Here is a 25,460-nt window from a genome sequence, read left to right on the forward strand (position 1 = left end):
ATATATATATATATATATATATATATATTCCAGTTATCATAGTGATAGCTAGGATAATCAAGAAAATTTTCCAGTTGTCATAGTGACAACTAGAGTAATCACGAAAATATTCCAGTTGTCATAGTGATAGCTAGGGTATTCAAGAAAATATGCAAATTGTCATATGTACAGCTAGAGCAATAAATTAATGCTTCAATGGTAATTTTAAAATGTTCCAGTAGTCATACGTATAGCAAGAATTTAATGCTAGACTAACAAATTAAATGTTCCAATGGTCATAAATATATGAACTGGTCGTATGTATAGCAAGAATAGTAATAAATGTTAAACTGGTCGTATGTATAGCAAGAATAGTAATAAATGGTGAACTGGTCTAATGTATAGCAAGAATAGTAGTAAAATATTGAACTGGTCGTATGTATAGCAAGAATAGTAATAAATGTTGAACTGGTCGTATGTATGGTAAGAATAGTAATAAAACGTTGAACTGGTAGTATGTATAGCAAGAATAGTAATAAATGTTGAACTGATCGTATGTACAAAATGAATAGTAATAAAACGTTAAGTTGGTTATATGCATAACAAGAATAGTAATAAAATGTTGAAGAATAAATAAAGTGTTCTAATAGTTACAAGGATACTAAAAGTAATAAACGCATTGTTCCAGTCGTCATAGGTATAGATAGAGTAAAAACTAAAATATTCCAGTAGTAAGTTAGCAGATGATCGGTTGCCTAGTTTGTTCTTGGGAAAGGCATTTAACTTCCGTTTCCATTGCATGATATATCCCATCACGTTCTCGAAATGCTCTTAAAGCCTAAAACCCAACCAACATCAAAATGGCATACAGATAGTAAAAGGAGTACCATAAAAATGGTACCAATGGTTGTAAGGATATCTGGTGTTATAGTGTTCCAAGAGTCATAAAGATATCGAGTTTTATAGTATTCCAATAGTAACAAGTATATCTAGTGTTATAGTGTTCCAAGAGTCATAAAGATATCTAGCTTTATAATAGTCAAATAGTCAGAAGGATATCTAGTGTATAGTGTTCCAATAGTCATAAGGATATCTAGTGTTATAGTAGTCCAATATTCATAAGGATATATAGTGTTATAGTATTCCAATAGTCATAAGGATATCTAGTGTTACAGTGTTCCAAGAGTCATAAAGATATTTAGTGTTATAGTGTCCCAATAGTCATAAGGATATCTAATGTAACTGATAAGGCTATATGTATTGAAACAGTGTTTCAATGGTCATAAGGATAACTGGTCTAACAATGGTACAATAGTCAAAAGTGTTTTTCTCTGTAGTATTCATTATCCGTGTTCATTACAATTTTGTTAAAGCATTTGGTGTACATCCATTTGATAACTCTGTCACTAATATTTAGGCGCGATGAAACAAATATTGGTCGATAAATATACACACTCGAAAAAGTAATAAGTTCTTGTAATTAATACTTCATATATGTTATATTCATCATTTAGGAAGTGTCAGATTTAAGTGTTACTTTCTTCCAAGCCGACCGAATAATAAATCTGTCTGTGGACAAAATGAAGAAAGCTACAAACATTATGTATATCCCAAATTTAAAAGTAGTTCTTTTCTTATGTCGTATTCTTTGCGAAGAATACTTTATTGGAACATTGTCATAAATTGAACTTTTTTCAGACTTTATTGATACAGTGTCGTCTAGTAGCTTATTTCATCCATATTGGAACGTTGTCATCAAGAAGGCGTATTTCATCCATATTGGAACGTTGTCATCAAGAAGACGTATTTCACCCATATTGGAACATTGTCATCAAGAAGGCGTATTTCACCCATATTGGAACGTTGTCATCAAGAAGGCGTACTTCATCCATATTGGAACGTTGTCATCAAGAAGACGTATTTCACCCATATTAGAACATTGTCATCAAGAAGGCGTATTTCACCCATATTGGAACGTTGTCATCAAGAAGGCGTATTTCACCCATATTGGAACATTGTCATTAAGAAGGTGTATTTCATCCATATTGGAACGTTGTCATCAAGAAGGCGTATTTCACCAATATTGGAACGTTGTCATCAGGTAGGCGTATTCCACCCATGCATTACTTGCTACTTCGCGGTTATATTAAGCTTTTGTTGGGTAGATGAGACGTGGGTAAGATCCTAATTCAAGCTTTATTTGATTATTGTCTATCAAGCTAAGTATATACATGTATGTGCTTAATTAGTCTGAAACCCAATATTCACAGTTTCCAACTCCGCCAAGAATCCATACTGAACAAAACAAAGAGAATGTATGTACTAAATCATTAACAAACGTGTCGCAAGTAATATACTTTCACGGAGACAAAATAGGGCCATCGCCGATTGTTTTCCACAGAAAGTCATTCACTGCGAAAATTACCGGAAGTAAAATAAGTAGAACTAGGAGAAATCTGGCAAATACTCGTCCATATTATTGTAACACACAACATAATCTCAAACCAGATTAGTGAAATTTCCCTTGTGCTTAAATTCCGCACAACATTCAGTCTTGACATGATTGTAAATAATGAGAAAAATACATGGGGAAAATAGATGGATATTTGTTTGTTTTTTTTTAAATTACGGCGTGCTTCCTGTAGTTTTTGTTTCTAGCAGTAAACCATTCTAAACGTCTTGACCAATTGTATAGCATGAAATTAACTTATTTTACGGACTTTACAATCTAATCCCAAAATAAAAGGTTTCCCTTTTATAAACGTGCAAGCCATCCACAAAGTTTAGTCAAGGTAAATAACTATAGTTTATATGTGGAAACCATTATTTGTTTATTTGATTCACGGCAATCTAAACCTTGAACCTTTAGACCCCAAAACAAGGTATTCGTTCTTATTCAGTTTTGCAGATACTATTTTCTTCTTGAGTCACGGTTAAATTGACCTTTGACTTTGAAATCCAAAAATATTTTTGGTTACGTACCCTAAGTGGAAGCAAGGTACACGCTATTGAACGATATCTCTTATATGGAAACAAAAACGGATAGACGGACGGATAAATGGTCAGTCGGACCACGACAAAACATAAGACGCTCCGCCTAATGGCGGACGTCTAAACAACGCATTGCAAATTTGTGAACAAAGCTTTTGAATACTAATAATGCATGCTTATCAATCACCCCATACAGTTGTACCGTACTTGTTATCAACTTCAAGAAAATGAAAACCGCTAGAAAAATGTTAATGAAATAAGCACCCTTATATCAAGGCCTTTTAATTTTAGAAAAACGAGGTGAATCCTATCCCATCACCGCTCCCACAATCTCGAATGTGACCACATTCACTTTAAAGAGGACTAGAAGTTTTTCATACGCCACAGATGCCTCAGCTACTATGATGCAATTAAAGGGCAAAGATCCATGTCAAACAGGGGCCATAAGTCCATGAAATTTTGTGAGGAAACCAGCAACAATAAAACTTGACCTAGATCTCTTTAATACAAAGCCTCATGCCGAAGCTGATTTGAAACCATTGTCCTTCCAAAGAGGTTTTAAACCGAAATTGAAGGGTGAAATTCTAATTAAAATAGGGGTCATAACTTTGTAGAATGTTTCCAGAAAACGGCGAACATCAAACTTTACTTTTGTTCATTATCTCGTACGAAATTTGATTCAAATCTAAGACGTCCTACAGAAATAACTGAGCGGAAACAAAATATGTGACCTTTCGTGAGGGGGCGGGATGGCTGTACGAATGGATAAACACAATGTTGCTATATGCTAGCCCCATCCTTAGGTATCGTGAGGGTATGTAAATTTAAGTAATTTAAGCAAATAAACGAACTCATGAACAAATTGTATCCCATTTGACAGAGAATCGTTCCTGCATACATGCGTTTACATGTGTTTTGTAGCAACGGTGCTGACCAGCACTTAATTAGGCTCTACCAAAAGATATGCTAAAAATTTTCAGGAAGTATCATGTCATTAAGGTCTTTTGAAACTGTGCATGTTAATTAACTATGTTGATTAACCCTATAATATCAATTAGGTCTATAAACAAGGCATGTTGGGTGATATCTGAAGACGCCTTAACTGTAAACGTCCAGCTTTGACCTACTGTTGTTCACTCTCGACGTTATCACTAAAATATATGGCGTTGCTAAACGTTACTGAATCAGAGCTCACTCAGATCCGGAAATTTCGGTAAGAATAAGTTGTCTAAAAAAGACGCACTTCCAAGAAACTTCACAGCTGTTTTTTCCAACATATTTTAGTATTTTCCAGGTATAATGACGTCACGTTTTATGACTAGTCGCCTTTTAGCACATAAATAAACCGGCCAGTTGAGCATTGGCTGCTAAAATGACTGCATAAATTTGAATTCACATTTCCAATGCAGCTCAGGAGCTCTTGTAGCAGCAATTAACTTTTGTAGCAGCAATTAACTATGTCAAACCTACTGAAATGATTGGAGAACTAAGCTGTGCAATGTCTTGTTAGTGTGCATTTACATAACCGATTCTACAGAATCATAATCTACCAGACTTGCGCAAACTGAAATGCTAAAATAAAAATATACGTCTTTGACCTTAGCAAAACAGGATGTTGACGTGTAGCATTAAAGCTTATCAGTATGTCAGGTGGGAGATCTAATACATGCTTGTGCCTTTTTCATCTAAATAAAACTAATGTGTAGCTTTAAGTTTGAAACACTGGCATGATTTAAATTGCAAAACATTCTAAGTAACTTTTTATTTAATCTTTCCTTCAACAGTGCAAGCAATTAATTTTTTTAAATCTCCAAAGAGCAAACTCTAATGTATTTTAACAGCTTTTATGACTAAGATTACCTTTTCATCCTTGCTTGTCACTTTTAATAGATCGCCACCAATGGACTGACATCTTTTCCTCGCATCGGCCCAAGCAGACTGGGGACCTTGGTAGAATTCGTAACATTTCCTGCCGGCTCTGTTCCACATACCACAGCCCAAGTTCATATAGTCCGATGCTTAAATACAGGTATACAAAGCACGCTGAGGCATTGTGACCTAAAGGTATGCCGACTTCAAGGTCAGGGCCAGTTTAATTCAGAACAAATTAGGTTCATGAATAACAACGATCTCCAGGGCAAACTTTACTTTTTCTGAGCTACCAAGTGTGTATAAGTATACCAAGGTCATTATGTCGTGTGGTATTTTGTCTAACTGGTGACTGGTCGCTAAATGACAATATATCACTGTTGTTATATTTCGTAATCATGCAGTATTACTTTTTTCTTCGAGTTTAAAGCTCAGACTGATGTTTTCCTTTATACTTTATAAATAATTTTTGTCTTATAACTAACTTACTTTTCTATTTCATATACATCCGGTCCATAATGTACCAGTTCATTCTAATTACTAATTTCCCTTTGTAGTTTATATGCACCAGGTCAATGACAATGCATTTTATAAAAATGGACCAGTTAATTCCCTTTAGGTTCAGAGTTACCTGGCCTGCTGGTCATTATGGGCTTTTGGTCAGTTTCATATATCCAGGATATGCACTGCTGATTCAAGATCAGACTGTCCTGACTCTTGTACCATACTAACCATTGATATGTGCATTTGAGCAAGTCAGTTAACAGCATTGGCCTCGCTCTAAATAAAGACCAGTAACCATTGGGGTGTAGCCTGCATTTGACTGGTGTTCAATCCATGCAGAGACACACACTCTTAGTCGTTTCACTCCGTCAGAACCGGAATAAGCTAAGAATATATGAGTGATTTTTAACTTCGAAAAGACTTTAATCTTATGAAGCAGTACTTCAGAGAGAGAGAGAGAGAGAGAGAGAGAGAATGTCTTTGGTAATATCCAGAACTAAAAGGATAGCAAATGAATTGCAAAGAGCAACTTTTGCATCAAAATACAACTTTTCGTTCATTGTTTCAAAAGATAATGTAGTTGACTCTCTCTCTCTCTCTCTCTCTCTCTCTCTCTCTCTCTATATATATATATATATATATATATATCCAAAGGACCCGAAATGCGCGTTAAGCAGGACAAATTATCTAACTGAAAAAGAATTCGCAGAAAGACTGATGTCCGTTTCTGTTTTGATAAATCCACTATTGATCAGAAGAAATACATCACTTACAATAGTCTTGTGCTTTCTTGCAGACGAAATTATGTAGAGAATCGCAGTTCTGATCACTGAAATTTCCATTCATCCTGACCATCGCACAGCTTTCTAGACCTCCCACGTTATCTGGTTCCACCACCCAATTGCTGAAAAACGGCAATTCATATTCGCTTGCAGGCATATTATAGATGAAAAACGCATTATTAATATAGGACGTTAATCGGAAAGCTGTACTCTCTCGACCTGGAATATGATACCAGCAGAATGCATGAGATGTATAGCGTAAAGTGTGATCCTTTGAGGTCAGATACAAACGACAGGTGAATACCGAAAACATTGTAATACAGTCTGTGCTTCTACTATACGCCTTGAAAGAAGATGTTTTAGCGTGAATTAGATTATTACATAAGATCGAATGCTGGAACTACTTTTATAGTGTAAGTTGGTTCACAGTATGACCGCTTGACGCCTACAGGTATGCTGACCTGCTTCTGGATACATGACTGTTCTGTACATATTCTTGTACGTGTGTTTATTCAAGATTTACTCAGTCTCAGTGTCAATAAATCGAATTTGGGGAATTTTGTTGATGCACGTGCTTTGATGGCGATGTTGTAATTCATCATGTTCGTACTTTGAAACATTTCGCCAGAGATTTTGTACTATTCGAAGGAATTCAGACAATGTAGAAATAAATATAAGAGAAAAATGGCCCGCGCTTTAAACCTGCTATTTGATGGGTTGTTATGTATACTTTTCAAGATTGCCAGAAAGAAAGCTGGAACGTTCTAGTTACATTAATATGAAGTATATGCGTACTTATTTTAATGCAACACCTAATTCAAGCAATAGCAGGAAGTACATCATGTATAGTCAGCAGGAAATTGCGGCGAATTCATATGACGTCCTAATGTAGTTCAAACCATTCAGACTACGACTACACGAAATCAGAAAACACCAGTAATGTCAACAACCATATCAGATTGTAGGAAAATAATTGATTGCTTCCATGTATCAATTGTCAGGTATCATAGAATGTATATTTATGTGTTCCTGTCCTATGCTTAATGATTTCCTAGTACAATTCATGCAAAAACTATATATTCCTCATTTCCGACTTTCGTGCAAGATAGTTATATGATGGTTACTACCATGTCAAAATATGCAAAATTTAAGAAACTAAATATACCCTACTTCATAAAACTATTTCATTATTTTGCCTCACCACACCAATAGAGCTTTTCACCAATAAATTTGTGCAGTCTAGAATAGAACAGTAAAGTCTCTGAATAGGTTGTCATTCGATGTCATTCGATGTCATACGATGTCATTCGATGTCATTCGATGTCATACGATGTCATTCGATGTCATTCGATGTCATACGATGCATATATTGTAGATTAATGTGTATCTGTACCAGAAACAGTTAATCAGTTGTTGAAACTCAATGATCCAAGATTCTACGAGTTCACTAGACTTTTCTTTTCGTTGTAGAATAAGTTAAGGAGAACAAGATGGTTCGTTGTGGACCAAAACTTTTCTGGACGATATGGCCTGTCTATTTATAGGAAACTCTTACCTGGAATATACTCCTGATGCAAATAATGGGAGAATTGACGATAAGTTATCAGTTTTGGGTTCGGACGTTGGAGAATGCTCGCTTTGTCCATTTAAATAAAGGTATGCAAATACAATATCATTCCTGTATGTGCGATAAGGGTTGCAGTTTTGATTATCAAAATAATATTAATATGGCCTAGTTTTACACATAGTCACTCTAGTCCGATACTTACAATAAATTGTTGTTGACCGGATTCGTGCTGACCCACTGCCATTGTTTCCTGACGTATTGAAAGCCAGTCCAGTGTAGTTTGGAGCTCTGTGTCAGGTAAGGTACCTCTCCCGACAGGAATGTCTAAAAACAGACAAGGACAGAACTTGTATTCAATAAAGTTTGATTGCCACGAAGGATGCTGAATACATGGATAATCGTTGGAGATGTACCAGGCCAATCACATCCACTGAATTTTGCGTTCATAATATAGAATAACACTGAACAAGTGCGAGTGTTCCTCAAATAACAGGTCTCGCAACAAGACCAAAAGTGTTGATCCTAATTATCTTACTTATGTTCGCACACTTTTTGTTGAACATATGTTTGCTGTTAGATGAAAGTGGGGGAAAAAAAACACACGGCACGTGAATAATTCTGTGAATATTCTGACAGGTCTGCATGCTTTGTTGTTTTGCTTGTGAACAATTCATTGGATCGTACCTTCTAAATCAATACTTGCTTAATTACTCTTAAACATGATAAAGGTTGTGTAAAATTGAAACAATGAAGGAATAAAAGAAAGAAAACTACTCACACATATTAATATCCTTATAAAGAACCACTAAGAGAGACAGAGAGATAAAAAGTTGATGATCTAAATAATAAAAAAATGCTTATTTCCTTTGTCCTCTATATTCACGATGTAACTTCTTTACATGGCATTGACAAAAAAATTCTCTGTATAAAGTCAATGGCACAAATTCTTGAGAGAGAGACAGACAGACAGACAGATACATAGAAAGAGAAAAATTTCTAAAAAGTCGCCCGATTTTTATGAGATGCAATACAGTTTAGAAATTATTAAAGAAATAGAACAGAAATGTGCACAAACTGAACGTATTTCACAACATTGCACATGATACAACTCTTGCATGCCAGCCTATTTCACAATTACGTGTTCTTCTTTAATTTGTTTAAAATATACCTTTTGACACCAATAACAAAGAGGTATTTGTTTCCTTTATTAAGGGGGAGGGCGAAGTGTTTATTTTCTTAAAGATTGTTCTTTTAAAATGGAAGCGTTGTTTTGTACATATATGCTATTTCTTTGTAATATGATTGTCAGAGATCCCCCACCTCTTATGGCTTTTGGTTATCATTGTCTTAGGAGATGATCGACCACGGTATTATTCCCAGTACTGAGTAAACAATAAAATAAAATATAAAATTAATGGATGAAATAACAGTGATCCGAGCAAAGATATAGAATAAAACAACATGAGCCCTCGTATGTAAAACATAACATTTTAATCAGTCACATAAACAAAATGAAATTGAACATGACTTTTGACTGATTCAACTTCTCTTAGTAATAAAATTCCACAATTACGCGGAATTCAATTAGTCATTATGTTATATCAACAGAACAAATTTCATCATATAATCGAGTGACTGATCGAGCTCAAATTGCCGGCATGCCAAGATCCCCTGGTTGCTTCTGGTCTTTTCCAAGTCACTGTTAATGATAGGTCGGCGTATTTCTTTTCCTAATCTCTCTCTATCTATCTGTCTGTTTGTCTCTCTCTCTCTCTCTCCTCTAGTCTTTTCGGGTCATCAACCGTCTTAGTTGAAAACTTTGCTCCTTTCCACTGTACAGTACAAGTATGTAGTTGTTGTTTCCTTTGTTCCTTTACTAGTGATCACTTGTTTATAATCAGAGAATTCCCTCTGTCTCTTCTAAGGCTCATGTTCTCACAAATTTCCAGACCCCCTTCTTTGGGCGATTCATTTATCGAGAGAAATTACTTCTTAATATTTCTCGGAGTTAAATTCTGGCCTCTCTCAGAACTTAGGTTGACTAATTTAGCTATGGAATTTTCTTAAAACCCCGAACTCTATCTGGGACACGCCATCGTTTGGCTTAGCCAATCAGGATTACTATTTCTAACTGCCAAAATTTTAACAATCCCATCAAAGTAACAATAATCCTCTCCATTCCGCTTTTTTTTAATAACTATTCTGGAAAATATAATTCAATGACACATAATTTAAATGGCCCAAGATTTTCCAAAGTTTTTTTCTGGTTTGTCTCAACCCTGTCATTTCCTATACCTTACATGACGGTAAAATCGTTCTCTATCTGTCTCGTACCGTTATCCTAGCAGGTCCTAATTAAAATTCACTCATGCATCCAAACAAGAGAGATTAACCGTCGTTAGCTACCAGATGTATTGCGAGCCTAACCCATACATCAATCTTAATGTTTACGTGTCACGCTGACCATGACAGAATGTACTGAGAAAATATCTACAAAATTTGCACCATTATAAAGTAATGCAGCTAGACCACGAACCTTTTATATTTGGAAGACTTGGAGTTCGGAAAACTGATGGAGTTTTGGCAGAATTGTATCGACCAAACATCCCTTTCGACATAGTTAGGACGGAGACAAAGTGTTGATAACATGTAGCAACAAGCTCTTAATGAAGTGGTTATTGAGGCTGTGTATATCAGCGAAAGTCTTACCTTGATAGGGAAAAACAAAGTAACAAGTTTGCTTGAAAAATATTATGTTGTTCTAACCGACTCTAGACCATGCCAATCTAGCAGAAATTAGCGTTCGATCAACAACTGAAGGATCATTCAGAATGAAACAGTACTATTTACCACATAGCAGTGATGGAATAATTAGGTAAGATGTTAGAAATGGAAATCATAAAACTATCGTAATCACCCTACACATTCCCTGTCATCACCTTACAAAAACCAACAACAAAGGATGGGACCACCAGATTCTACACTGATTACCGACAACTCAATAATAGCACTGTCTTCGACGCAGAAACCATGTACAATATGTCTCGAAGCTAGCAGGGGACATACATCTCCGAGCCAGATTTGAGCAAGGGTTATTGGCAAATTCAGTCAAGAAAGAAGCGAAGCAAAAACATTTCTGATTTACACGTCAGGTTTCTTCCAGTTTACGATGATACTGTTAAGAATGCGTTTGATGTACGTCTACGAGCAGAATTCATTTTCAAGAGGGGGACGGAGATAAATATCCAGTCGAATATGCTCGCCTGATGTTATCAGACACATAATAAACCTAGTGGGTTATCAAGAAGTTTGAACTGAACCTTCAACGGGAAAGAATCCAACCGACCAAAAGCCATTGATATACCCCAACGAGAAGAAAGTAGCAAGCGTGATTCATGCGATGGGCCTTGTTGCTGCAACCATACATTTTGCGTCGACGCAACCAGCGATCAAACTATTATAAAATTTATTCAGAGCAAGGTAGTGTCTCAGTGAGTTGTTCCCCTTGATTTTGCTTTCTACAACGATATACCTTATGACCTATGACCCCGACATAGGAAAAAGAGAGTGTGAATTTTGATCAGGAATGTTGATTTGAAATCGGAACATTCATCTGCACATATATCTACATACGCTTTGTGGCATATGATTTCCAGATAAAATATTATGTAATTTTGTTGTACATATGTATTTTGCTTCTGCAGATTTTCAGTACACTGCTAGTTCAGTGCATATGAGGGTGTGCTAAGCTGAGCACGCATCTTTTCTTTTCAGCCCGAAGTACATGGAAAACGCAGAAGCTTTGTTAGTACAGCGTCAGAATGGTAATTCAAAGGTCATGTTTTGATACCTACTCCGACCTTGCTGCCTCTGTGTGTCCTTGTAAAACAAAATAACACTTGGCTCCCGCTTCCTCGCAAGGTGTAGCCATTAATGTATTCAAGCTGTCGTTAAGGTTTAATTAGGTACTCCTATCTGGTAAAATTAATTACAATTGATCGTTTTTGTGGAAGTCATGTGTCGAAAACACATGATGTGATGACCAAGAAGTGCACATAAATCTGAAAGCCAATTAAATTGTATTTTCATTTACTAATATTCGTGGAGAGATCATATAAAATTTTCCTGCCGAATTCGAATGTCAGTTACGGCAGTAATTTTCATCCTGTTTTCATTCCTTTCTTATCCTTTGTAATATATTATTTAAGCAGTAAAAACATCGTTTGTTGATGTGCGCAAATAATGTTTCAATATTTTTACTGAATGTGGTACAAGCGTTCATAATTGGTGTAGATTTGAATTGTGTAGAAAGATTTTGCATGAAGGACATAATGCAATACAATTACTTGTAATAACTAGTACTGCCAGGCGTACATAAAGGTTTCTATTCTGGGACCGTTGGAGTTTCCAGTTCCCGTTTTTACTGTCCAGTCAGATAAAGCTTTACATATCGTGTTATGGAGATTTACCATTTGAAAAGGTATATTTGAGAATGACGTTATCCACTTTCATAAATGTGAAAGTTAAAATTTGATTGTTAAATCGAAAGGTCATTTACCATTACCTTTTATCGGTGTCCGTCGCAATCTTGAGGATCGCGATTTTAATTAGATTGTAATGCAAAGCACATTGTCGCAAGCTACCTGCCAAAATCCGCTTTGCTTCCTTTTTCACTCGTAGTTGCCTGCGTTAAGAGTTCATATCTTGAAATGAATATTCATAAACCATCTAAAACCAATCGTTGCGAGCTGGAGTAAACTTTTCTCGGATAGTTTAGCTATACTCACTTTTCATGCTGTTTGAATGAGGTAATACAATTTTATCTTCCAAAGACACTTATCGATCCATGGCTTGTGACGATAAACAAAGCAGTGTACATATATTTCGCATCGATTTCAAACAGTATCTGCTCCTCTAAGCCATTGTTGTTCTCTGTGTCACGATTCTTTGTTATGTCTGTTATCTGAACAAAGTGAATACTTCTACATTTTAAGCTAGTCAGTTATGATACCAGTAAATAATTAATGAGATTAGCTATTAATAAAGATCAGTAATCAAAGTGTTAATAGTGCTTTAATGGTTGAATGGAAAAACAAGGCTGACCAGTATATTTAGATATAATTTGGCAGATTTCTGTACAATTTGGAAACTGAGATTGTGGTGACGGTGGTACGTCTACGTAAGGAGAATCGATTAATTGTTGCATTTCATTTGGGGAACATTTGTTGTTTCCCCTGATGCGGTCGTAGAATTTTTAATGAAAATTGAAATGACGAAGATTTGCAGTAAAAAAAATTGTCTACTACAAATCTGCCTTATACTAGGAAAGACATATCTACCTTTCATATGGAGCTGACCTCTAAGGAGCCAGCTGTCATAATCGATAATTTAAGTTAATGAAAAAGGTGATTTCTAATGTTGATCATTGATATTCTCTTACTGGATCGTTCTTCTATGCGTGGATGGGGTGAGGTTACCATACACCAACCAAGCGCGTGTGCACGACAGAATATATTTGACATATTGCCCCACCCCAACAGTCAAATGTCCCCTTCAATGAATCAATTATAGAAGTGAAGCAAATTACATGTGCTAATTTAAAAATGGTATGGAAACTGCCTCGCTTCAAATAAATGCATATCTTAGGAAAAATAAAGAAAAAAGTTTTATTTTGAGCATATGTATAACTGAAATAAAAAAGCAATACAAACACCAATAAATCTGAGCGACATGTTTCGCATTTAATGTATGTTTCCTTAGGCTAAAGATATTTTTTAAATACACAGATGAGTCTACATATTTATAAAGAATTGTGTCGTTGACTTAACGTCAGTGGTATCATAACGATCTCTTATATAACGGAATAACAGAATATTGTACAGACACACATACTTAGTATATATATATATATATATATATATATATATATATATATATATATATATATATATATATATATATATATATGAGTGTGTGTGTGTGTGTATAACATATACATTTTTAAATGTCTTTTTATTAAGGCCGTTGGGATACAAAGTTTCTAACTGAAGAATCTAGTAACTTTCTTTAATCAGTCTCTTCATCTCTTCATACACAATATCGACTGGCATGAAAGAAAAATCACGTAAAGAGTTATTATTTGTATTAAAATGTATTGAAACATTAGAGGAGAACTGAGGATCCATACAATTTTTGTATGAAAGTGTCGATTATTCATTCTCTTAGAAACGTGTTAAAGTGTTTGTCCATCATATCATATTTTATTTTACAGGGATTCGTGCACAAAAATATAGAACATGCGCTGAACTCTTACAAGGAAAGTAGAATTGTCCTCCTCTCATTTACATCAGGTAGGGAAGATGCTGTCATGTATGCTTGAATGATTAGTAGCACTATTGTCAAATGCAGAATAACGAAAATTTAAAACTGGAGAAATGACATAAAATCTAGAAAACAAAACAATAGCGTTATCAGTGTTTATAGCCGATTAAAAGAGATAAAATTCTGACAATGCCAGAATGTTTTCTAAAATAGTTGGATTAGTCAGTAGTTTGTCTTAGAATAAAAAATAAAATCCAACAGCAGTCTCTATTATTATACTCGAACATAAATTAGAAGTATTAATTACGTGAGTAAATGTGTTTGCCTACACGTGCATGTCTTCCTCAATCAGTGCTGACGGAAACTATTTTCCGTTGTTAAAGAGTAGTTATCTACAAAAAGGTGCATTCTGGGTCATAACAATTGACTAAGATGCCTTATTTGTTACTTGTTGCATATACTCTGAATCATCACTTTAATGTTATTTTTTTTTATCTTTATCTGTAAAGACAAAATGGAGTAAACGTGAGTTCAGTGAATCAGGGGAATGTAAAGCATTTCGAATATAGACTAACGTGAATTAAGGGACTGTCAGGCGTTTTCAATATTGTCTAACGTTAATCAGGAGACTGTCAAGCCTTTCGAATATAGACTACCGTGAATCAGAGGGCTGTCAAGCCTTTCTGAGAAAAAAAAACTTTTGCCTGCTATATATGTAACAAGTTTTATTATGATTCGAATTTTTTCCACGCTATAATCTAGGACAAGCTCTTTTTGTAAAAGTCTGTCATATGTTTTTCTGCATTATGTGGAAGAGGTTAGGAAAATAAAGAGCAAACCGTGGGACAAAATATTTCGACATGAACAAATATGCATTAAAGTTTTCCGTTCTGAACCACTTTTTGTATTTGTAAGAAATTAAAAGATTACTGTCTTCATTTATGTCTTTGTTCATCTATTGAAATGTATGTCCTACCTGGTCACTAGCACTATCAATTGAAATAAGATCTCCAGAAGCAAAGCCAGCAGCCAGGGCCAGCGTGCTGCATCTCGTTCTGGCCTGTTGCCACGTGATCATATCCTGGGGCTGAGTAACGTTTGCAATCCAGTAACATTTGGTATCACTGTTTAACCAGCCTTTGCCGACACAACCCCCATCTGAAATTAAACGTTAGGTGTATTTGATATAGATATTTAAACATGAACAATCGAACTTTGAATTACAGAAAATTAGTTCTCTAATTTTAGCTGTGTCTATTTGTTGAGAATGCGACTAAAAATTCTGAGGCTTATTTTAGAAATGTTCGAGCCTTGATTTATATTTGCTGATAACCCTAATATTAATGGCATTAAATATATAAATTTCACTTTCGGTAAGATTAATTCATTCAACCACGAATAATTAATGCTGTCAAGTACACGAGTGCATTCTATAAGCAAATGAACTCGAAGCAACTCTAAAAACTGAACAAAATTATCTGGGGGTATATATATATATATATATATATATATATATATATATATATATATATATATATATATATATATATATATATATATATATATATATATATATATATATATACCGCATAAATACGACAGTAAGCATGCATCATTTTAGATCTTTGTGGTGGTCTGAGAGTTAGTAAAAATATGTTTTGGATTCGCAGCGTGTAGTTAGTGTGCTTTTCTTGTTTCAAAGGCTAAGAAACTGAATTGGTTCCATATCGCTGGCAGACCAGTAAACGACACTGAAAATTACTTCTTCTATGGAGGCCGCTTTACTGACATTCCAGATTATGTTCTTGCCACACCGTTTCCACACTCAGAATCTGACTTGGAATGCATACTAACCAATAACAATTACAGACGGATTTCCCATGATCGTCAATCAACGCTAGATATGAATAATATACATAATCGCATTAATACTGAAAACTTACTGAGCTTTAAAGAATGAAACATCACTACTTAGATCATTGTGCCAGGTAACTTAATGTACACAATGTCGAGCTGCCATAACGTTCGTACTTCTCGTAAGATTTTCATTAAATTTTAATATAGACTCTTCAATAATTTTATTTTTGAGTGTGACATGTTCCAAAATTTGTTAGTTTCATTGTCAAAGCAAACACGTTTGAATTCAGATAACATCGCTTTCCAAATGATCAGCAATGACTTTGCTCTAAGGTAGGTCAATTGACTTGCAAAATTTAAATTAACAGAAAACAAAGAATGGTCCATTTGTTATATTGAATTTTTGTATTGAAATCTGCGCTTTTCATTCAAAAAGGGAAATAAATGAATGGTTTGGGAATACAAATTTTATGAAAAGTATATTAAAATATAATTTATAAAGATTTTAAATTGCATGTGTCATATAGCTAAAAAAAACATACAGGAGTAATCCACTAAGTAGGACAAGTTTTGAACAAGCCGCATAAATACTACTTCAATTACGTAACAATTTATATCTGGCTGGCGAATGCATTAGCAAGTGTTTTATTAGAATCTCTATTATAATGCGATCATTGAATGATAGGTGACGAGATGTCACTTATTCGCAGACTGTGGTTTTGACGCTGTTATTAAATAAATCCGTACTAACCAGTCATGGGTGCCTGGCATATGTAACTTTGACGGGAGTTACAAAATGCGTCCTCTAGGTTTCCCTGGATGTTGACGCCAGCACAATTGGAAACGCCGTCGTTCTGAGGTGACACGTTCCATACTCTGTGAGAAATAGAGCAAACGAGCACATGACAATATATACATTTAAAAAATAATTATATGAAGATATTTGCATTTTCATACGCATCGTTCGTATGTGCCAACGTTTAAGAACAATACATTAATTTACCAAACGACAGCCTGACTAACGGGTCAACGGGTCCACAGACAAACGCCATAGACAAATTACCCTTCGTGACACTAAATAAAGATCAGACGATGGGATGAAACATTATTTGAAAGGAGCAGTAAGAGAGGTAGTTCTATATGATGATGCGGCGCCTATCACAGTAATGATGGCATGTGTATGTACTAAAATTTTAGACGATTTTAGATTTCTAAAAAATGTATACTCGAGTTATGATTAACAAACTAATATTAATAAGGCATCACTCCACACACCCGACGATACAGGGATATTTCGGCCCCCATTAAGATCCTATGTTAAATTTCATTTTCAAAAATATTAGAAAATCAAGTTTAGTACAAGGTTATTATATTTCATATCGTTTGGGATTTAAAAAGTTTAAAAAGACGAATGATACTGAATTTAAACTTTTACAATCCTCATCAGGATTCAATTTAGTTAGAACTACGGCAACGTCAAGATGTTTCCATTCAATGCCGAAAGTCATACAGTTTTTATTGGCAACCTGTTATGTGGAAATCTGAATTACTTTCTCTAAATGTTACAGATCGAAACAAAATCAGCTTCGGAAGAAACTTTTAAAGGATAGGGACTTGAAAGAAACAAGCAAAAAAAAAACTAGTTGTAAATGCCTTAATAGGAAAATATTACATACAAACAAATCCCATTTCAAAAGGAAATAATTGATTGCTAATAGGAAAAGTTTACAAAATATCTTTTAAAAGGCAAAATAAAGAAAATCAAATCAGAATACATGTAGATGCATTCGAAGATTATATCCAGATACTTTTTCATTTTAAAAATGACTTTCTTTGATAATAATAATTATAAAATATTCCTTACCAAAACAATTAGTTATTTTATCAGCAACTGATAATCAACTAAGTGCAGTGCCCAGGTGTATCACTTTAAAAATTGAATATAAATTCACATCAATGCAGTATCTTTGATTTAAGGGCGTTATACTTTCAAACGAAAATTTCAAAATCAGATGTTTCCAATATAACTGGTCCAGATAAACAATGTAGATTAATGTCTTTCATTTTTACATTAGACAAATGATAGTTTAGAATTAATAGTAAGCATCATTGTAAAGCGTTCAATAATATACTTTCAAAATAAGATAATATCATTGACTATCCTGATACAACATTAATGAACATTGATGATGCTGATCAGCCTGAAGATATTGATATTATTGGTGCTAATAAGGGTAATTAATTTAAAAATAAAATAAAAACATGATTTCTTTTTATTTATTAGGCTATTCACAAGAAGATATATTTAAAAGTATTAATTCATCGAGCGGATATAAAAAATATATTGATTTTATTCTTCGAGTTTGTTTAAGCGAAAATAAATTGAAATTTGTTTTTAGAACATCAGGAGTAATTACAGTAAGGCTTAATTATTTATTATCCCTGTGTTTCTAGTAATCATAGAATGCATGCAGTACCTAATGGGTTAACTTCTTTTACTTGGAATAATACTTTTACTGATACAATTCAACAACGATTCTATTTCGTTTTGTAAAAGAATATGCTTCGATAGGGGCTTATGATAAAATATGCGTTTTGACAACGAAAATTTTAAATCTTTATCAGTTTATATTTGAGAAACAATTATATTATTATGAACCCTTTGAAACAGACTTTTTCAAATTATTTTGGAAGTTATCAAGCTGTTTACTTACTTTGACGAGAAGAAATCCGAATATAACATCGGTATACATATGGATGATTTGCTAAGAATTATACATTGATTCCCATTCCTGTTGATCCTATTAATATGGTATCTGACGAAGGTCAATCCTATTTCAGTTTAAATCATATTGGTGAAAAATTTGTGATGTGTTTAAATTTTAAACTGCTTTAACAGTCAGTCAGTTACAGACTTTTTTTCTTATGAATGATGATATTTTTCTTTTCAAAATGGATAAAAATCGATTTTGTGGATTGTAAAACAATGCAAATTTAAAATATTTTTCTGAAAGTATAGAAAAGATTGCAGTTTCAAAACTAATAATGAATGGATCACAGTTTCTGAAATAACTGAATCATATAAATGACAATCTTTAATAATAGCAATCCAGCTTTTTTTGTCAAAATAATTCATGCTTTTTCAAAAGTGATAATAACTAAGTGTCCGGCATTGATGAATATGAATGACTCAGATCATCCTGAAAATGCAGAAAGTGCTATAATAATGGTCTTTTTAAAAGAGATGACAAAAACTAGTTCAGTTTACTTTACTAGATTATATTTATTTAAAGCTAAAATAATTTGATTAATGGAGTGGATATTAAAACCAAAATGTATTTTAATGGACCTGAATTTACATTATTAAATTATGATGATGCTAATTCCTATAAATATAATAATAATGATATTAAGGTTTAACTTTGTAATATAAAAGTAGGTCACAGTTTGCTATTAGCAAATAAAGAATAATGACATCACTGATATAATATTGATTACCCTTTATTTTCCAGTAATCTTAATTGCAATCACTACTTAGATGTTTAACTTCCTTTACTTGGAGTAATATGTTGGCAAATACCGTTCTAAGACTATTCTACTCCATTTCTGTAAAACAAGAAGCTTTGATATGCGCCTGTAATAAAAACCATGTGCTTTTTGACAATGAACAAAATGCTGAATCTTTATCATTTTATATTAGGAAATAACTGTATAATTCAAAACCTATAAAATTGACTTTTCAATTTTCTTCAGAATTATCAAGCTTTTCCTCGCTTACTTTGACTAGAATTCCGTTTGATTCTTATACAGTATTTACTATACTTAATACCAAATATAATTTTTTTAACCTTCTAAAATATTTACCATTCCTATTGATCCATCTGACGATGGTCGATCTGCTTACATATTAACTCAAAATGGAGAAATTAGTGCTAGATTTGAATTAAACCTGTTTTAACTGATAATTATGGGTTTTTCGTCATGTTTGAAGATAATGGACATTTCAGAAAAAGATAAAAGTCGTTTTCATGATCTGAAAAAAGTTACATTTCTAAGAAAATGGTTCAGTAGTAATAAAAAAGTATAAAACAGCTAATTCGAAAGAAGAATTTTCTCTGATAACACTAATCAAACTTTTATTTACTAAAAATAGAGTTTTGTTACTAAAGAAATACCCTCTCTCCTCAAGCAAGTATTTAAAATAAATAGGAAGAATTTATTATATTTCTTATCAAAATAAAGGTCAATCGATTTATATATCAATAACCAGACTAAATTTAACTTTTCAAATTAAAACAACGATGTACGTTTTTCTGCTAACATTGATACTACTAAGAGATCCTGAAGTAGGATCATTCAATAATCTCTTACATCCATTAATAAAACAAGTATACATTTTTTAAATCAAAGATTGGTTGAAAGTCATAATGAATTATATCCTTATAAAGCATGTCTTAAGACATATTTTAAGACAGGGATACTATGGTGAAATTAAAAGTTCTATAAATATAGTTTATGATGGACCTAATGATACTGATGATAATGGTAGCAATAATAGACCTAATGGTACTGATGATAATGGCACTAATACTGGACCTAAATGATACTGATTATAATGGTAAAATAATGGACCTAATGATACAGATCCTAATGGCATTAATAATGGAACTAAATGATACTGATTATAATGGTAAAATAATGTACCTAATGATACAGATCCTAATGGCAGTAATAATGGAACTAAATGATACTGATTATGATAGTAAAATAATGGACCTAACGATACTGATGTTAATGTTAGGAATAATGGACCTAGTGATACTGATGCTAATGACAGGAATAATGGACCTAATGATACTGATGCTAATGGTAGTAATAATGGACCTAATGATACTGATGATAATGGTAGTAATAATGGACCTAATGATAATGACGATAATGGTAGTAATAATGGATCTAATTATACTGATACTAGTGTATTAATAATGGATCTAATGATACTGATGATGATGGTATTAATAATGGACCTATTTATACTGATGATAATGGTAGTAATAATGGACCTAATGATACTGATGATAATGGTAGTAATAATGGACCTATTGATACTGATGCCAAGTGTACTGATAATGGATGTAATGATACTGATGATAATGGTATTAATAATGGACCTATTGATACTGATGCCAAGTGTACTGATAATGGATCTAATGATACTGATGATAATGGTATTAATAATGGACCTTTTGATACTGATGCCAAGTGTACTGATAACACTGGTCAACAGTGAAATCATTACTGACTTGAAAAGACCCTAATCTGTAGTATTTTGGTGTGCCGAACACGAATATAACCGTGAAAAATTTGTATTGGCTCTCGTTTTGAAGATATTCATATACCTCATTTTCTATGTTTCACTGTGTAAATTTCTCCAGTAGGACTGCAGCAACATCCGGAATAATGATGTAACATTGCATAATACCATCATGCTCACATCATCCACAGTTGATTGCATCATTTTCAGATGCAATGCAATACTAATGCCATGCGGCTGCTGAAGTAAGTTGACGTCAGCAGTGTACTATACATGTGTAGGCCTATTATACTAATGCCAGGCGGCTGCTGAAGCTGACGTAAGCAGTGTACTATATAAAGCCCAATCAGATAGGTTCAGCATTTAAAATATTTTAGACGTTGTGCGAGACAGTTCAAGCTACTGTTACATAAAACTTATTATTTTATCCATTTACGTACAATAAAGAACAGTAATGCCTCGAAAGTGTGTTAATACCGCGGACAATTTTTGCTATATTTGTGGGGAAGTGACATTTGCCAACCAGAAGAAAAGTATCAATTCTCAAGTGAAGAAGGCATATCATCTTTACTTCGGATGCAAGGTTGGTGACCAAGACAAGCCTTGGGCTCCGCATATATGCTGTGCTACATGTACAACACAGCTTTCACAGTGGTTGAATTGCAAAAGGTCATCAATGCCGTTTGCAGTCCCAATGGTGTGGAGAGAGCCAAGCAACCACCTAAATGACTGTTACTTCTGCTTGGTTCCTCCTCTTTCCGGCGGAATAACGAAGCGAAAGAAGTCGAGAATAGTCTACCCAAACATTCCGTCTGCATTGAGACCAGTTCCACATGGTGAGGGACTTCCTATTCCAGAACCTCCAGCAGAATATTCTCTTGATTCATCTGACGAAGACAAAGGTGAGTCGACCTGTTCTTCTCCTGGTCCATCAGCATGCAGTGATCCAGATTTTCACTGTGGTGCATCATCAACCCCACACAGAATAACACAGGAAGAACTAAATGACCTGATTCGTGATTTGGACTTATCAAAGAACAAGGCAGAATTGCTAGGATCAAGACTCCAACAATGGAATCTTCTAGAAGAAGATGTCACAATTACTGCATATCGAAAGCGCCACCAGCAATTGGAGCCTTTCTTCAGAAAGGAAAGTAATCTGATATTCTGTTCCGATATTGAGGGCCTCATGAATGCTTTAAAAATCACTCATGACCCACAAGAATGGAGACTATTTGTGGACTCTTCGAAACTGAGTCTCAAGGCTGTGCTTTTGCACAATGGAAACATTCTTCCATCTATTCCAGTAGCGTATGCTGTCCACATGAAAGAGACATACGATAACTTAAGGCAGCTACTGAATTCCATTGAGTATAACAAGTACAGCTGGCACCTCTGTGGTGATTTGAAGGTAGTTGCCCTTTTAATGGGACTGCAGCAAGGATATACAAAATACATGTGTTTCTTATGCGAGTGGGATAGCCGAGCAAGGGAAATGCACTACATGAGGAAGGAATGGACTCACAGGCAGAATGTAGCCATTGGAGAGAAGAATATCCAACACCCAGCTCTGGTTGAGGCTCAGAAAATCTTGCTACCACCCCTTCACATCAAACTAGGTTTGATGAAGAACTTCGTGAAAGCCATTGACCGGACTTTGCCAGCATTCCGATACCTGCATGAAAAATTCCCTCGACTCAGCGAAGCAAAGATTAAAGAGGGAGTTTTTGTGGGTCCTCAGATTCGAGAGCTTTTCAAAGATGACCGGTTCAACAACTTGCTGGAAGGTGACGCGAAACAAGCATGGAATGCTTTTCGCCTAGTTTCTACAAACTTCCTCGGAAATGTTAGGGCAGAAAACTATAAGGAACTAGTAGAAGACATGTTGATGAAGTATAAGAAACTTGGCTGCAATATGTCTCTAAAGATTCACTTCCTTCATTCCCATTTGGATTTCTTTCCTAGCAACTGTGGTATTGTTAGTGATGAACACGGCGAACGTTTTCATCAAGATATCGCAACAATGGAACAAAGATAGCAGGGAAAATGGTCCACTACAATGCTGGCTGACTACTGCTGGACACTCCTCAGAGATGCTCCCGAACAGCTGTACAAGAGACAGGCGAAGAAATCTAAGATGTAGTCAATGACTTGATTTTTTATAGGTAGGCTATTACAGTTGACCTTTTACTATTGGAATGCATTTCGTTATGTAAACATTAATTTCTTGCAGATTACAAAAAAACTAGAGCCAATTTTGCAATTTGACTGTCATATTCGTGTTCAGCACATAAAAATTGATAAGAATTGACTAATTTTATTTCAGTAACATGACTTTTGTAAAAATTTGTTGTCCAGTGTAATGGATGTAATGATACTGATGATAATGGTATTAATAATGGACCTATTGATACTGATGCCAAGTGTACTGATAATGGATGTAATGATACTGATGATAATGGTATTAATAATGGACCTATTGATACTGATGCCAAGTGTACTGATAATGGATGTAATGATACTGATGATAATGGTAGTAATAATGGACCTATTGATACTGATGCCAAGTGTACTGATAATGGATGTAATGATACTGATGATAATGGTAGCAATAATGGACATATTGATACTGATGCCAAGTGTACTGATAATGGATGTAATGATACTGATGATAATGGTAGTAATAATGGACCTATTGATACTGATGCCAAGTGTACTGATAATGGATGTAATGATACTGATGATAATGGTATTAATAATGGACCTATTGATACTGATGCCAAGTGTACTGATAATGGATGTAATGATACTGATGATAATGGTAGTAATAATGGACCTATTGATACTGATGCCAAGTGTACTGATAATGGATCTAATGATACTGATGATAATGGTAGTAATAATGGACCTTTTGATACTGATGCCAAGTGTACTGATAATGGATCTAATGATACTGATGATAATGGTATTAATAATGGACCTTTTGATACTGATGCCAAGTGTACTGATAATGGATCTAATGATACTGATGATAATGGTATTAATAATGGACCTATTGATACTGATGCCAAGTGTACTGATAATGGATGTAATGATACTGATGCTAATGGTATTAATAATGGACCTATTGATACTGATGCCAAGTGTACTGATAATGGATGTAATGATACTGATGATAATGGTATTAATAATGGACCTATTGATACTGATGCCAAGTGTACTGATAATGGATCTAATGATACTGATGATAATGGTATTAATAATGGACCTTTTGATACTGATGCCAAGTGTACTGATAATGGATCTAATGATACTGATGATAATGGTATTAATAATGGACCTATTGATACTGATGCCAAGTGTACTGATAATGGATCTAATGATACTGATGATAATGGTATTAATAATGGACCTTTTGATACTGATGCCAAGTGTACTGATAATGGATCTAATGATACTGATGATAATGGTATTAATAATGGACCTATTGATACTGATGCCAAGTGTACTGATAATGGATCTAATGATACTGATGCAAATGGTATTAATAATGGACCTATTGATACTGATGCCAAGTGTACTGATAATGGATCTAATGATACTGATGCTAATGGTATTAATAATGGACCTATTGATACTGATGCCAAGTGTACTGATAATGGATGTAATGATACTGATGCTAATCTTAGTTATAATGATACTGATGCAAATGGTATTAATAATGGACCTATTGATACTGATGCCAAGTGTACTGATAATGGATGTAATGATACTGATGCTAATCTTAGTTATAATGATACTGATGCAAATGGTATTAATAATGGACCTATTGATACTGATGCCAAGTGTACTGATAATGGATGTAATGATACTGATGATAATGGTATTAATAATGGACCTATTGATACTGATGCCAAGTGTACTGATAATGGATGTAATGATACTGATGCTAATCTTAGTTATAATGATACTGATGCAAATGGTATTAATAATGGACCTATTGATACTGATGCCAAGTGTAGCAATAATGGACCTAATGATACTGATGCTAATGGTAGCAATAATGACCTAATGATACTGAGGATAGTGTATTAATAATGGACCTAATGATACTGATGCTATTGTATTAATAATAGACCTAATGATATTGATGCTAGTGTATTAATAATGGACCTAATGATACTGATGCTAAGTGTAGTAATAATAGACCTAATGAAACTGATGCAAATCATGCATTGTTTTGTTTGCATACAAGTTACTCTTGAACTGGATGCTT

The 25,460-nt window shown here is 34.2% G+C and overlaps 1 protein-coding gene across 1 annotated transcript in view; it reads right to left on the minus strand.

Annotated features, from left to right (window-relative positions):
• Positions 1–25,460, minus strand: part of LOC149795709 (lymphocyte antigen 75-like) — a 61,785-nt gene that overhangs the window by 22,067 nt on the left and 14,258 nt on the right. The window contains exons 4-8 of the mRNA XM_089964125.1: positions 16,622–16,746; positions 14,990–15,171; positions 7,895–8,016; positions 6,117–6,247; positions 4,831–4,988 (exon numbers count right to left, since the gene is read on the minus strand). Coding sequence (XP_089820251.1) covers positions 4,831–4,988; positions 6,117–6,247; positions 7,895–8,016; positions 14,990–15,171; positions 16,622–16,746 — 718 coding nt within the window. The remainder of the gene's footprint in view (positions 1–4,830; positions 4,989–6,116; positions 6,248–7,894; positions 8,017–14,989; positions 15,172–16,621; positions 16,747–25,460) is intronic.

This window comes from Sinohyriopsis cumingii, chromosome 7, assembly GCF_028554795.1.
Source record: "Sinohyriopsis cumingii isolate HCF-2022 chromosome 7, ASM2855479v2, whole genome shotgun sequence".
Lineage (NCBI taxonomy): Eukaryota > Metazoa > Mollusca > Bivalvia > Unionida > Unionidae > Sinohyriopsis > Sinohyriopsis cumingii.